The sequence below is a fragment of the Biomphalaria glabrata genome, chromosome 1 (assembly GCF_947242115.1).
Source record: "Biomphalaria glabrata chromosome 1, xgBioGlab47.1, whole genome shotgun sequence".
In the NCBI taxonomy this organism is placed as follows: Eukaryota; Metazoa; Mollusca; class Gastropoda; family Planorbidae; genus Biomphalaria; species Biomphalaria glabrata.
Genome location: NC_074711.1, coordinates 62,310,270 through 62,324,285, shown reverse-complemented (window position 1 = coordinate 62,324,285; position 14,016 = coordinate 62,310,270). Strand labels below are relative to the sequence as shown.

General features: G+C 37.8%; 1 protein-coding gene across 8 annotated transcripts in view; it reads right to left on the bottom strand.

Annotated features, from left to right (window-relative positions):
* The window catches only part of LOC106075822 (polycystic kidney disease protein 1-like 1), a 183,267-nt gene that overhangs the window by 94,650 nt on the left and 74,601 nt on the right, over window positions 1-14,016 (bottom strand). For 7 of the 8 annotated variants that reach the window (XM_056006474.1, XM_056006510.1, XM_056006470.1 and 4 more), the window contains 4 exons: window positions 11,765-11,956; window positions 6,827-6,993; window positions 6,426-6,505; window positions 2,863-3,030 (listed from right to left, as the gene is read on the bottom strand). In XM_056006474.1, the coding sequence (XP_055862449.1) occupies window positions 2,863-3,030; window positions 6,426-6,505; window positions 6,827-6,993; window positions 11,765-11,956 (607 nt within the window). The remainder of the gene's footprint in view (window positions 1-2,862; window positions 3,031-6,425; window positions 6,506-6,826; window positions 6,994-11,764; window positions 11,957-14,016) is intronic. The other variant, XM_056006515.1, reaches the window with a different exon arrangement.

Genomic DNA, 14,016 nt, shown 5'->3' with positions numbered 1-14,016 from the left:
AAATGTCAGTTAATTAGAAATCGTCCGAAGAGTTAACAAGAGTTAAAAGAGATAGTACAGGCAGGATGTACTAATAAAGGATATAGATACAGCTAGTATAACTATAACTTCAATTACACTTGAAATGTCTAATAGTTACACTTAATAAATGCACATGGACGCACACTGATAGACGAGGTCTCAGCGACAGATTAGTCAAGGATATACTACAGAGAGATTTATAAATAGTTATACAGATTTAGATTTAGTGCTTAATCGCACGTCATATGTTTTGTTTGACATGTTTCGGATGTTCCTTCAGAGTTGAAGATAGTTTTCTTCCTAGTCCAAACCTCCCGCAGGACGGGGATGGAAGCGGGCAGGATTTGAACCCTCGACCATCAATAAATCCGAACGACAGTCCAGCGCGCAAACCGCAAGAACAGGCAGCCATCCATAATGGAAAGTATGATGAAAAAAATAGTTTTAATGGGCTACTTAAATGTTTTTTTATTATTATTATTTATTTGTTGATTGATAACATTTAACCAATGGATAGTCACAACTATTTTTTTCTAAATTATAATTAAATTATATGTATGACATTTTTGGAAGTGTTCATTACGATTAATGTGAATCGTCGGTCTGAAACAAGATAAAATGACATTCCGTTACCTGGACAACAATGTTGTCAACTAGATTGGACATTTCAAAGATGCCTGCAGAGAGGCCAAAGAGACAAGACACTGTACATATTGAAGCAGACTTAGAGTCTACACTGAAGCCTGGCTGACACACACACAGAAACAAGCAAACTGCTGACTGTCACATTTCACTAGCATGAAATCCCCAGCACATCGTGAAAAGCAATTATAAAACTTGTTGACACAGGGCAAACTTGAGCTCAACGTTCCTGAGGACCCTGTCACTGACTCACAGTCAAAGTGGTTGGTGTAGAGCAGTCAATTTAGTCAGGAATAGTCCAGATATAGATCTATACAGAATAGAGCGAAACCTAGATCTAGACAGGCAGAGATCTATACAAATGTTTTTTTTTCTTCCCATTTCTAGATCCCATTATCTATCTACTACTAGATCTACCTAGACTCTAACACTTCCCAGAAGAAATGAATTCTAACCAAGTATCCCTTAGCCCACCTAACCAGCTATTCAACTCGTTTGCTGGTTAAATTTCGATTCAGAGCTCGGCGAATCTCGCGCACCTGAATGACAGACTAGAAACTACTGCCAGCTAGACTTGTTTTCATGAACAATGGTTTCCGAATACTGTTGAGCTTCATTTGTATTTTACCCTCCGCTAGTTCGGTACTTTGTTTTTACTCTGTAGTTCTGTAATATTTGCATTGAACGTTGGATGACGTTATTACCATTACAGATGTTTATCAAAGTAAACTTAACATCAGACCAAGCTTTGTGCTGGGCTGGGACTAAATCGAGATCAAGTCAAACTACCAATAGTCTCTAAGGACTTTATCTTGAAAACATTGAATGGCAACAAGTGACTAGCAAATCCAAGTAATTATACTGATTCTAGGCGTCCGAATGCTTGCCTTTATAGTGCAATAAACAATAGAAATGTACAAAGAGCTCCTTTTAATCATTCGGTTGACAAGAGTTGGGATCATTTTTAATAAGTCAAGACACGTGTACAGGACCACATCATTTCTACGTTTTTAATGAAGAAATCAATGAAACAAACAATCCAGACCAATCATCTTATACTAAAAATGTAGATTATTTTTGTCATAGAAAACCTTCTAGAAGTCACCCATCCATAAAGACTATTAAATACACTTTTTGATATTTCAAGTTTGAGATGGTAGTTCGTTTTCTATGCATAAATACAGGACATATGGAACTTTGCGTACACTACTAAAATGACAAACTTATTCTGAATGGGTGTGGCTAAGGAAAGGCTCTAATCCTTTCATAATTTGAGATATACAAGTGTAGTGGGTCACGTGTAAGTGAGCTAAGTCTATGTAGGTAGATGGGTACTAAATTCTTTAAATCTAAATCACCTTCCAAAGAAACTTAAAAGCTAGGGTAAAGTCAATTGAATTTAAAGCAAAGTGTAAATAGCTAATCTTATTTTTTCCTCCAGTATCCCACAGGTCTGACTACGGAAAACCAAACCATAATTTAATTTAGAAAGAGCGGTCGATTCCAAAAAAAAATATAATAATAAATGTCATCAATCGATTTCACGCATTCGTACGTCAAGCCAAAAGTAACCCACTCCTGTCACATGACGTCCATTTCTTGTACCTCTTTGATGGGTTGTTATAACAGCCAGATGGAATTTTACCAGTGAAACATGACCTCTTTTTTTACAGATAGCCAAGCAATACACAAAATTTCACATTTAAATGTATCTCAGAATCAAAGGCACAAACCATAATTTGTTCAAACACAAGAGAAATATCACATGTCTATATAAGCACAAGTTCAATTCATCGCAAATGCTAGAACGATAAGATCCCACATGAAATCGACAAAACAAAAAAGCTGGTAGAATCAGGAATGATGCCCACTCATTTAAATGAAAGCTTACTTTGACCCCGCCAGCTAAGAAAACGCCCGATTACATCTCTCACCCTGATTGATTACGATAAGCGGGCTCCAACTGTTATGTCCCAGTGTTATGAAACTGCCAAAATGCATCAGGCCGATCTGTTTTACTCTCGCCCCCCGTCCAACGATTCCATCCTTTGCAACTTCCGCTTATCACCTCTCCACAATGGTGTACAACAACCTTGCCAACAGTGTGGCTCGCCATCCACCCTCCACTGAGATCAGCTAAACATTGCCGCTATCAGACAGGATCAAGTCTCCCTCTCTCCCTTTCCCTCTCTTACTTACCATTCGATACCCGCGTCAGTGGGCCCAAGGAGCTGGAGACCTTTGATTGGCTCCTCCACCACAAGCACCGAGCGCAAACTTTGGTCGTTGCGGTCTGCTCTTCGGCCGTATAAGGAGACGTCAAGCGCAAACACACCTGGGACCTGAAGTTTGTGGTCCCAACTACAACTGTGGAGGGAGAAACCAAGACGTAAAGAAACAACAAAAAAAAAGGTGAGGAGTACAGGGGCAGGAGGACAAAAAGTCAGCAGAGAAAGAAAAGCTCTCACATCAAGAGAAAACAAACAGGGGGATTGCACGTGGAATGCTTAGTCCCTTTAGCCAAAAAGTCAAAGTGAAAATATAGCGTGTGGGAGGATGGTGGAAATAAGGATAACCGACTGGCGAAGTTTGTAGATGGCTAAGAGAGGAGAAGGAATGAAATGAACATAGGCGCGATACAAGAGTAGAAATCTGAATGTAAAGGTCCCCGGGGCAAACGTACACCAACGGTTAGAACTAGAGGAGAAACAAAAAACTACACATAAATAGAGGAATAGAGAAAGCTTGGGAGAGCAGAACTGGAAAAAAAAAAAAGGGGGGGGAAACTAGAAAACTTGAAAGGTAGAGAACCTAGCAAAACAGTGTGTAGCTAAGCTTTACAGAGTAGTTCTTCAATACACGACAAATGAAATGGATCCAACAAGGTTGTCAACACCAGTCTTTATGCAGTGACCAAATACGTCAATAAGACCTTGAAGACGTCCTCTCCCCCCCCCCACCCGATAATTTTTTTGTTACAATTTTGACTTTAGCGACCTTATACATACATTGCAAGATTTTTTGAATCTGGATTTGCCAGATTGTCTACTAAAGCGGACTATAAAAATCTGACGAAATTATTGTTTACGTGAGTTGTTCTTTTTTTGTTTTAGTGTCAATCCTAAAACAAGTCGGACGTAAGCTGCAACTGATAATATATTTTTGTTGAATTTCAAAACAAGCTTAAAATATATTGAATGGCTCAAAGTGTAACTTTTTAAATATATATATATATACTTTACGTGCAGAATTATCAACATATAAATACATCGGTATACTCCATCTATTATGTTTAAAAACAAAAAAATAAGTAGTTAAGTGACTTGCAATTTTAAACTATAAACTGAGCTCCGCCTTCTAGGATAGTCGCGGGAGTCCTGTTTAGATTTAATTCTATATTTTTTTTTATAATTGTGGATTTTAAGAATTAATTAATTAATTATACTTTTATAAAATGCATCAAATTAACTAAAAGGACAATGTGGACTTTTAAAATAGCAGAGAATATTCCCGTAAACCTCCAATAATATCTAAGAAAGCCCAAAACTACAATAACTCTAGGCGACTCCCAGGAAATGGGTTTGTTACTTAACTCAGCACCAAAGCAAATGCTAAGAGCGAAACTAGTTTTGCCTTCGATGTTCATAATAGACTATCCCTTCCACATAGTTCTCAGTAAACCAAGCTTGATGACAACTTTGGTAGAAACCATTCCTTCGGAAGACTAATGGCATTAGCAGAGCGGCCATAGAACTGATTCCACGTGAAAGGACAAAAAGATGCAGTGATGGCAAGAGTGACGAAGGAATGAAATAGGAGCCCAGAAGTGATTCAGTAGTTACACAAACACATTAGCATCAAGTAGAAGGGAGAAATTAAACTAACACAACAATATCATTAGTAAGATTATGTTATATATGGGGTAGATATCTTATTCATGTTATTGTGGGATCTACATTGCATATCCTTAATGTATAATCCAATTTTAGTCCAATTCTATGCATGCATTATAAATTACAATGTTAGATTTCAAGCATTAACGACGAGTACAAATCTTGATATAAAAACATACAAATAGTGCTTAAGTAAAACAAAACAAAAAAAACATGTTCTTTCGGGGATTAAAAAAAAAACATGTTCTTTCAGGGATTAAAAAAAAAAGGATAAAATCATCCAAATAAAGTGTGTTGTTTTGCAACAAGCATCACAACTCTATAAAAAAAAATTTAAACCCTGACATTTTTAGGTGTATCTGTGACGTGTTATTTGGAGGAAAGGACACAGATACAATCATCCAATAACTGAAAGTTTAATACTGATAGATTGTGAGAACACGGCGGCCAGATCCTAATTCCTGCGTATACAAGCCGGCATCAATAAATAATAAGGTTCGAAACTCAACAGCCAGGAGAGTCCTATCATGAGCGTTTTATTTAGGACATCTCACTTAGTGTATTGAATCCATTTGACTGTTATGTTTCAATAACTTATAATGGATTTAGCTTTTTATCACTATTTTATTTTTCATTATTGTCCCACGATATATCTAGACATCAACGTCAACCACTGGCTACACAATTGGAGTGCATTTTTTTAAGTTATTGATAAAAGAAATTAAAAGTTCATAAAACACAAGGCCACTCCAACTATATAAGGAGTTCAAATCCAGTTGGAAGCTTTAGTGCAGTATTGATAGGTGCATGTTGATCACTGTTTGTCACATGATCTAATTATGACCCACTGAGCACAACATATGTCTCCATGGACACTTGAGCTTCTTACATGTTCAATAGAAAACTGAGCACGCTTGGTTTATATTTGATAGACTCTAACGTACAAAGCCCTCCTAACAAAATAATTAGTAAAACCTATGCATGTGTTTATTGTTCATTTTAATGCTGTTGTGGCTACATTGCATGCTAACCATTTACATGCACTTGGCCTCTTCAAGAAACAGTCTATTATTAACTCAAAGGAAAAAAGGGGTCCACTTCCATTAAGACACATCAACACAGACGCAACGTTCCTTCCTGAGCGTATGACAGAATGACCCCATCTCCCAAGCTCTACAAATCAATAGAAATCATCAAGTAATGACAAGTGCCCGAGTTTGGACACAGCTCAAATATCCACCAGTCTTGGATGGGGGTGGGGGGTGGATCAAACAAATGGACGAGACCAATCAATTGACCGATTCATTTAATTAGCTTGGTGAATATTGAAAGCGTCTAGTTTATACTAGGATTGTGCATAGCCCTGGTCTCCTTAACACCGAATTGATCCAGTGAATGTGCGAAATTTAGTTAGAGTGGTGGGGAGAGGAACTAACATTGGATTGCCGGTCTGGCTTGCAAGTTGTTCTAAACATAAACATCATACACAATAGTTAGACCACAGTTGTTGTTTTTTTTGGAAGGGGAGGAATTCTATATAGAGGCTGTTGTTTAATATATGAGGCTAGTTTCTTTCATCTTACAATAAAAATATTGATCCTACCTATGAAAGACATTCAAAATCATGCACAAAAATGGTGTTTGGAACAATCTAATGTCTTTCATATCCCGTCATCACTCTCAAATCAATTATGTTGACCTCTCTTTATATCTCTTGGACTTCTTTTCTATTATTCATTGATAGGAATTCCTATAGAACTTCTTTACAAACCAATAAAAACTATCGAGCCCCCGTCCTCCAAAAAAAAACATGTGTTAATGTAACTAGGTTTAATTCAAGTAGAGATAACAACAACAAGCTCTACATACCTGTCGTTCAAGCACGTGACATTAGCAGAGAATCCATTACCATAATTAACATGTAAAGATGTCAAATCTTCAGATTTATTCTGTTCCAAATGAAATTAGAAAAATAAGAAAGAGTTTTGAAGTTTAGGGGAGATTTGCAGCATCAGTTCAGCTTTTTTAAATAGGCAAGCATAGCTTCTATATTATTTTATATTAAAATTAAGTAAATCACATCTCTAGAATGAATATATATTTAGTTATTGAAGGTAAAACAAGATTTGTGTAGTGGTTTTGATGAACACAATGCTAATACTTAAAGAAACACAGACATAGAGTGAATGAACAGAGTGGACTCTATAACAATGTGCGTGCCTAGCACACAAAGGGAGAGAACTTTGATATGGCATTCTTGGGCTACTTACTTCTAAGTGAAAAGATGCGTATTCATTTGACCTTACAAAAGTTGAATGCCAAAGTGTGGGTTTTCTCCTCTTCCTCCGACTTTTCCTCCTACCCAGCCTCCGCCTTTCCAATCTATCAGCATTGCTTTCATTATCTAGAAATGTTAGCCCTCTGCAAGTCTGTCCAACTGGGTAAACAAATAGTCAACTATGAAATGATGTAGACAAAATGACTGGTAAAGATGTCTTGCATGTTTTTTTTTTAAAAAGAACGCCAATTCAGTAGAAATTGATGCTAAATATCATGGAGAAAGTAGCGGCAACTCATTTGAATTTCTTATTCACTGCTACAAGATACATAGTCAAGCTACTAACTACGCTAGCTAGTGTGAGAAACATTCAAAGAAATGCCCCCCCCCCCTTTTTTTTCACGCCCAACCAGCCATATTCTTATTCTACTCAAAATTTCTAAGTATCTGCTCAGTCCAAAGATTTGAACTATCTGTGTGTGAAGTACACAAATGCAGTTTGACTACATTACTGATAGGGTAATTAAAGTTGTCTGCATGACCTAATGATAATAACGACTGCTACAATTTATCGAGCAATTAAAAAGACTTATATTCTGTAAAATCTCTGTAACGAATTATTGACGCTAAGATTGTTATCAATCATGTTCGGCCAATGTTTCAGGTGTATTTGGAATGTCTAAAACAAGTCCCTTTAAAGTTAGGAATTTAGTTGTGAACAAAACTGTAGCCTATGGGCCAACACCTAGACTCATTTAGACTATAGCTCAGTGATTCCCAAAGTGGTCTATATGGACCCCCAGGGGTCTACGAAGATCTCCAAGGGGTCCACGAAAGTAAAAAACTAAATTGGGGGTCCATGAGATGCCCACGGGGGTCTACGATAACAGATTTCATTTAAGCACATTTTATGTTCACATTCCACTAATGTAATTATTGCATACACTAATATATGATTTGTATCTTCGTTAATCCTTTAAATATTTATCCTGCTATTCAAATGAAAAATTGTTGTAATCAATTTCAATACTTATTTAAATAGCTTAATTTTGTCTACATGTAACTAATATTTAGAACAAAAAAAAATGTAGACAGTACAGCATTCATTATTTAAAATTGGGATTCATTCTTTCCTTGTCGAACAAGCCTAAGTGACTTTTTTATGACGATATGAACCAGGTTCGCTGGAAGATCATCTGAGACAATGCTACCCTGACAAAAATAAAGATTTTAAAAACTTTCGAACACTCAAAGTTCAAAATAGACCCGCAAAATCATAGTTCGACATCATATAGAGAAGATGATGGTTTGGGAGAGTCTTACAAGATTTCTTTTCTTATAGCAAAATACGGAAAACAGCAAAGGTCAAACATTGATTCTACCAGTCGTTTTACACCAACCTACATCTGTTATTATTAAAAGAATTTCTTTAAGCAACAATACAGTTCAAGGTCGCTTCGGTGGCATGAGTTATAAAATTAAAAGCTTCTTATGTAAATCTTTGCAAAATACATAAATACAGTTTGGTCTGACAAGGTGTAGCGCTGTGTGCTACAAACTATATAATGGTCACCATCTTATCTCATCTATGCCTGTAGTCCCTTCTGGGCATAGGTTACCAACCAGCATCCTCCAGGCATCTCGGTTCTGGGCGAATCTCTCCAAATGTCGCCACTTCTTGCCCATCTGCTTCCAGATCGCGGAGACCTGGAGAACCACCATCACCACCGTGAAAAAATCCAACTATTCATCAATACCTGCCTGAGGAAAATTCTTATGATCCGCTGGCCAGACAAGATCTTGAATGAGGAACTGTGGTAAAGAACAAAGCAGCAGCCCACTGAAGTAGATATCCTTCAGAGACGCTGGAGATGGATAGTTCACACCCTTCGCAAGCCTGCATCCAACATAACAAGGCGAGCCCTAACCTGGAACCCCCAAGAAAAGAGAAAGAGGGGACGGCCCAGAAATACATGGCGCTAATGGTCACCGTCTCCTTATATTTTCTTAGTGTTGACCCACGAGACCTTTCCCATGTTTGGGAATAGTAGCAAGGCAGCAGAGGTTTGAATTCAGTTTTCCTTCTGCTAAGTGGGTAGCAAGCCAATGCAAATGAGCCCTTCCTGCTCGAAGTTCACTGGTTTAGGCTCCAGTTACTCGCCTTTGACCCATCTCCTGTTAATGAAAACAGTTTAGCAGATTCAACTTTTGAACCACACTTGAAAGATCAAGAAATACACGAGAAACTGCTCTTTGCGAAACCTTTTACAATGATACTTAAGGCATAATAATTAATTAAATAATATTTAATGTTGGAAAGACTACTTCATAGAACGACAAATTCGTATATTAAACATAATATCCTAGTTGTGTAGTTTAAAATTACTTTTTCACTCCTCAACTCACTACAGTTAGAAATTTGTTTAAAAAATGTTAATGAATTTGCAAAAATGTGCAAGTTGAGCAAGTTGAGCAGGGGGTCTACCGAAAACAAGAAAATATGGCAAGGGGTCTACGAGACAAAAAAGTTTGGGAACCACTGCTATAGCTCTATCTTTCTGCTAGAACCAAAGTGGTCACTGAACAACACGTCCGATGTGCTATTTGGATTAGCAGAAGTAAAAGGCCACCAGCCAGACCAGGCTCACCCTCCCTCCCAAGTGTAGGCAGCAGAACAAGTTTACAAGGACACGTGTGACCTGGTAAGCGAGACTGAGAATAATTTGTGTAGCAGTGTCAATGTTGAAGGAGACACTCAACTAACAGGTGACCGAGGGGATGAATATTTTATCACCATCTATCATCGTCACCAGGACCTTGCTGAACTGTTTATTGGTCTCACGCGCACAATGTATCAGTTAGAAAGGCCTTTTATAATTTTTGTTTGTGACTGTTATATTGAGGGAAAGCCCAAGGAGATCTAGGAAGTATGTGCCATATGTATTCGGATATTGTGTAGAAAACTATAACAGGCCTAGTATTTGTTTTGTTTTCAAAGTTTCGGCTGTTCCTTCAGATAAGTGTGCCCACGCTAAAACTCCATACAGAACTACAGTGGATCAAGAGGGCAAAGTTCAACCTTGGGACCACCGTGATGACTGAAGCGCCTACGACCTGGCTACCATCCACGATCAAAATAAACACGAAACTCCTAAACTGCTAATTTTGAATTTAGCGATTGATTTTCAATCCACTCCTGAACTAAGCTTGTGTATTAACATTTTAAAAAATACTTCGAATTATAAATGCCAGTTACTTCAAAATCATACACTTTTGCTTAAGGTTAAAACTTGTTTCGAAAGTTGTCGAATTTAGATTTGTTTATAAAATACAGAAGATTGCATTGTGGCACTCCGACGGAAACGATTCCAATGAAACTTTTGACCAAGCTAGAACAGAGTAGATCGACAAACATGATCTTTGTGTTAAACTATAATGGGACCGAACGACAGTCCAGCGCGCATATCGCACGACAATGCAGCCGTCCACGTATTTTCCGAACGAAACCTAACAGGAAATAATATAGGCAAGCTTTAGAACGTATTTATTTATAACCTACTTTTGCACATCACGTCAGGCTTAGTGTCAGTTTAGTGAATGAAATGGTGCACTAACATGTTGTAGAAGTATTTCATTGACGACTAAGTAACATCAACAGCCAGATAAATTACTGAGCGGAACAACAGCCCTGTACCGTAGTACCAGGATATTGTATGTTCACTGTGTTACTCCACTATTAAGAAAGTTGTGGTAGCAGTAGGGTCTGTTTTTTTTTTAATGAGCTGAATTAAGAGACCATAATTCAGTGTTTTAAACAATGACATTTTGTGATAATAAACGTTGAATTTCGCATTATTGGAACCTTTTGAGTACGAATGAAAAAAATCTATTTGGGAATTTTAACGGCTGGTCGCTTAGCTTTAAGTAACAATAGTAAAATATCCTATTATTCCGTCAAATTAGTTATAAGTCTGTCAGTCAGCAAAGATTTTGACTTATTATACTTATATATACTTAAACATCATTAATTCTTCTTCAACGTATTTTTACAATAAAAAAACAAATAAGTAAAAGAGAAGTGGTTACAAGAATTGGTAAGAAATTGATGTCAACTGTGACTTTGAAACCGAAAGCCTATCTAACGCTCTTCAAACCATTTCCTTTTGTTAATTACAAACTAGATTCTTCATCAAATCAATCTTATATTTTTCAAACCAGGACGACTTTATTTTTTATAAGCTCGCGATAAAACAACCTTTTGTATATTATTTTAGGAACAGGAAAACACAGCCCCACAACAATCCTTATCTATTTCCAATTAAGACGGTCGCTCGCCCCGACCAAGTGTCTGGCGCACTTTTGTGGAGGGCCGGGGGAGGGAGAGAATGTCAAGTTAATAGAAAGTACTGACAAGATTACACACCTTGTAGTTATTGTCGAGCCTCGAGAAGCAAAAGTCACATACATACAAATTGACAAATTATACAAAGTCACAACTTCACACACAAGGCAAGGCATATAACCTTTGGGGCAACTCTAGAAAGCTTGGAATGAGCAGAGTGGTGCATCAGGTGGAAAGTTAGAAGGACTATTTGAATCATGTATTAACGTAGTAAAAGATTGTATCATGTAAGGAAAAACAGGGCGAGAGAGGATAGAGACCATTGTTGTTTTAGACCAAATAACTTCGTGACTCTATAACATGTAAGAAATGTAAAATACATCTCCACGAACGGATGCTATTTGTTTTCTTTCAACTGCAAGCCTTACAAAATATATGTAGGATTTCGCTTAAAGAAGAAGGGGTATGAACACTAAGTTTGGCCTGTTGTCAAGGAAAGTCTGCTGTGTAGGACCGATTAGCCGAAGAGACTAAATAATTGAGGGCTCTAACAATGTCCTCCATGTAATGATTATTATTCTTGTTTACCTTGGTTGGATGCAGTGACCTGGACGATCACGTTTTGGCCTTCCTGGCAATCCTTCCAGACTTTCACACCTGACGATTGTGAGAACTGGGGCAGATTGACCTCCCTGGATACCACAGGTACGCGTGTTGATCGTATGTCTCCGTCGTAGAATTTGAAGATATACAACAGATCGTCTCTGACCAACGTGTGACCTGAAAAAATGTGTACGTACCAATGAAGCAAGACTCCAGTTGTTTTAGCGTAAGAAATGCAGAAACTATTTTTACAGTAAGTACGGATGGATAAACTTCATCTCTTACACACATTTCTGTCTGAATAAGGGAGGGACACGTTTTTGTTGAGCTGTTTTGTTCCTGCTAACCTCCTTTTGAAAAAGGAGCCACGCTATTCTGATGATCTCTTGATGTATCAAAGAGACTGCACCAAATATGAGCCTAGTCTACATGACTATGACTAAATAGATGTAGAACTGTGTAATGTGGAGTAAAGGCGAGGTGCGGTGGCCATGAGTTTGAAAGATGACTACAAACATACCAGCAAGATAAAAGCCACCGGTACGGACCTTCTACAAACAGGAAACTCCGGTTACGAAAACAACAAACACAATGAATGGCGCTGTTCCCGTGTCACAAAAACAATTGGACTTGCAAAGGTACTGTTATCTGACGTGACGCAACTATTTTAATGAATCCTTTCATACTTCACAGGTTCCCATAAAATTTTTTTCTCGTCATACTTTTTCTCATTGTATGATAAACCCAATTTGTAAACAAGACAATACTGTGTTTATCATATGTTCCAGAAGTTCAAAATTCTTAAAAACGAATACAAATAATGAATAAAAAAAAATGAAGAAAGAAAAGATAAATGGATCTGTTGTTTGGTAAGAAGAGCAGGTCAAAGTGAAGGTTTTGATATTGTTAAGCACGCCCGTACATAAGGGTGAAATGTAAGAAAACGTCGCTTAAGATGTATTGTACAAATACATATAAGGAATGAATGGGACCTTACGGTTATATTTTTAAAAAAAATGGAGACACAGTGATGGGAGCATAGTAGGATTGTTTTTTTTTACATGGAGACACAGTGATGAGAACATAGCAGGATTGTTTTTTTTACATGGAGACACAGTGATGGGAGCATAGCAGGCTTGTTTTTTACATGGAGACACAGTGATGGGAGCATAGTAGGCTTGTTTTTTACATGGAGACACAGTGATGAGAACATAGCAGGATTGTTTTTTTACATGGAGACACAGTGATGGGAGCATAGCAGGATTGTTTTTTTTACATGGAGACACAGTGATGGGAGCATAGCAGGATTGTTTTTTACATGGAGACACAGTGATGGGAGCATAGCAGGCTTGTTTTTTACATGGAGACACAGTGATGGGAGCATAGCAGGATTGTTTTTTACATGGTGACACAGTGATGGGAGCATAGCAGGCTTGTTTTTTACATGGAGACACAGTGATGGGAGCATAGCAGGCTTGTTTTTTACATGGAGACACAGTGATGGGAGCATAGCAGGCTTGTTTTTTACATGGAGACACAGTGATGGGAGCATAGCAGGCTTGTTTTTACATGGAGACACAGTGATGAGAACATAGCAGGATTGTTTTTTTACATGGAGACACAGTGATGAGAACATAGCAGGATTGTTTTTTACATGGAGACACAGTGATGGGAGCATAGCAGGCTTGTTTTTTACATGGAGACACAGTGATGGGAGCATAGCAGGCTTGTTTTTTACATGGAGACACAGTGATGGGAGCATAGTAGGCTTGTTTTTTACATGGAGACACAGTGATGAGAACATAGCAGGCTTGTTTTTTACATGGAGACACAGTGATGAGAACATAGCAGGATTGTTTTTTTACATGGAGACACAGTGAAGATAACATAGCAGGATTGTTTTTTTACATTTAGACACAGTGATGGGAGCATAGCAGGCTTGTTTTTTACATGGAGAAACAGTGATGAGAACATAGCAGGATTGTTTTTTATCATGGAGACGCAGTGATGGGAGCATAGCAGGCTTGTTTTTTACATGGAGACACAGTGATGGGAGCATAGCAGGCTTGTTTTTTACATGGAGACACAGTGATGGGAGCATAGCAGGCTTGTATTTTACATGGAGACACAGTGATGAGAACATAGCAGGATTGTTTTTTTACATGGAGACACAGTGATGTGAACATAGCAGGCTTGTTTTTTACATGGAGACACAGTGATGGGAGCATAGCAGGCTT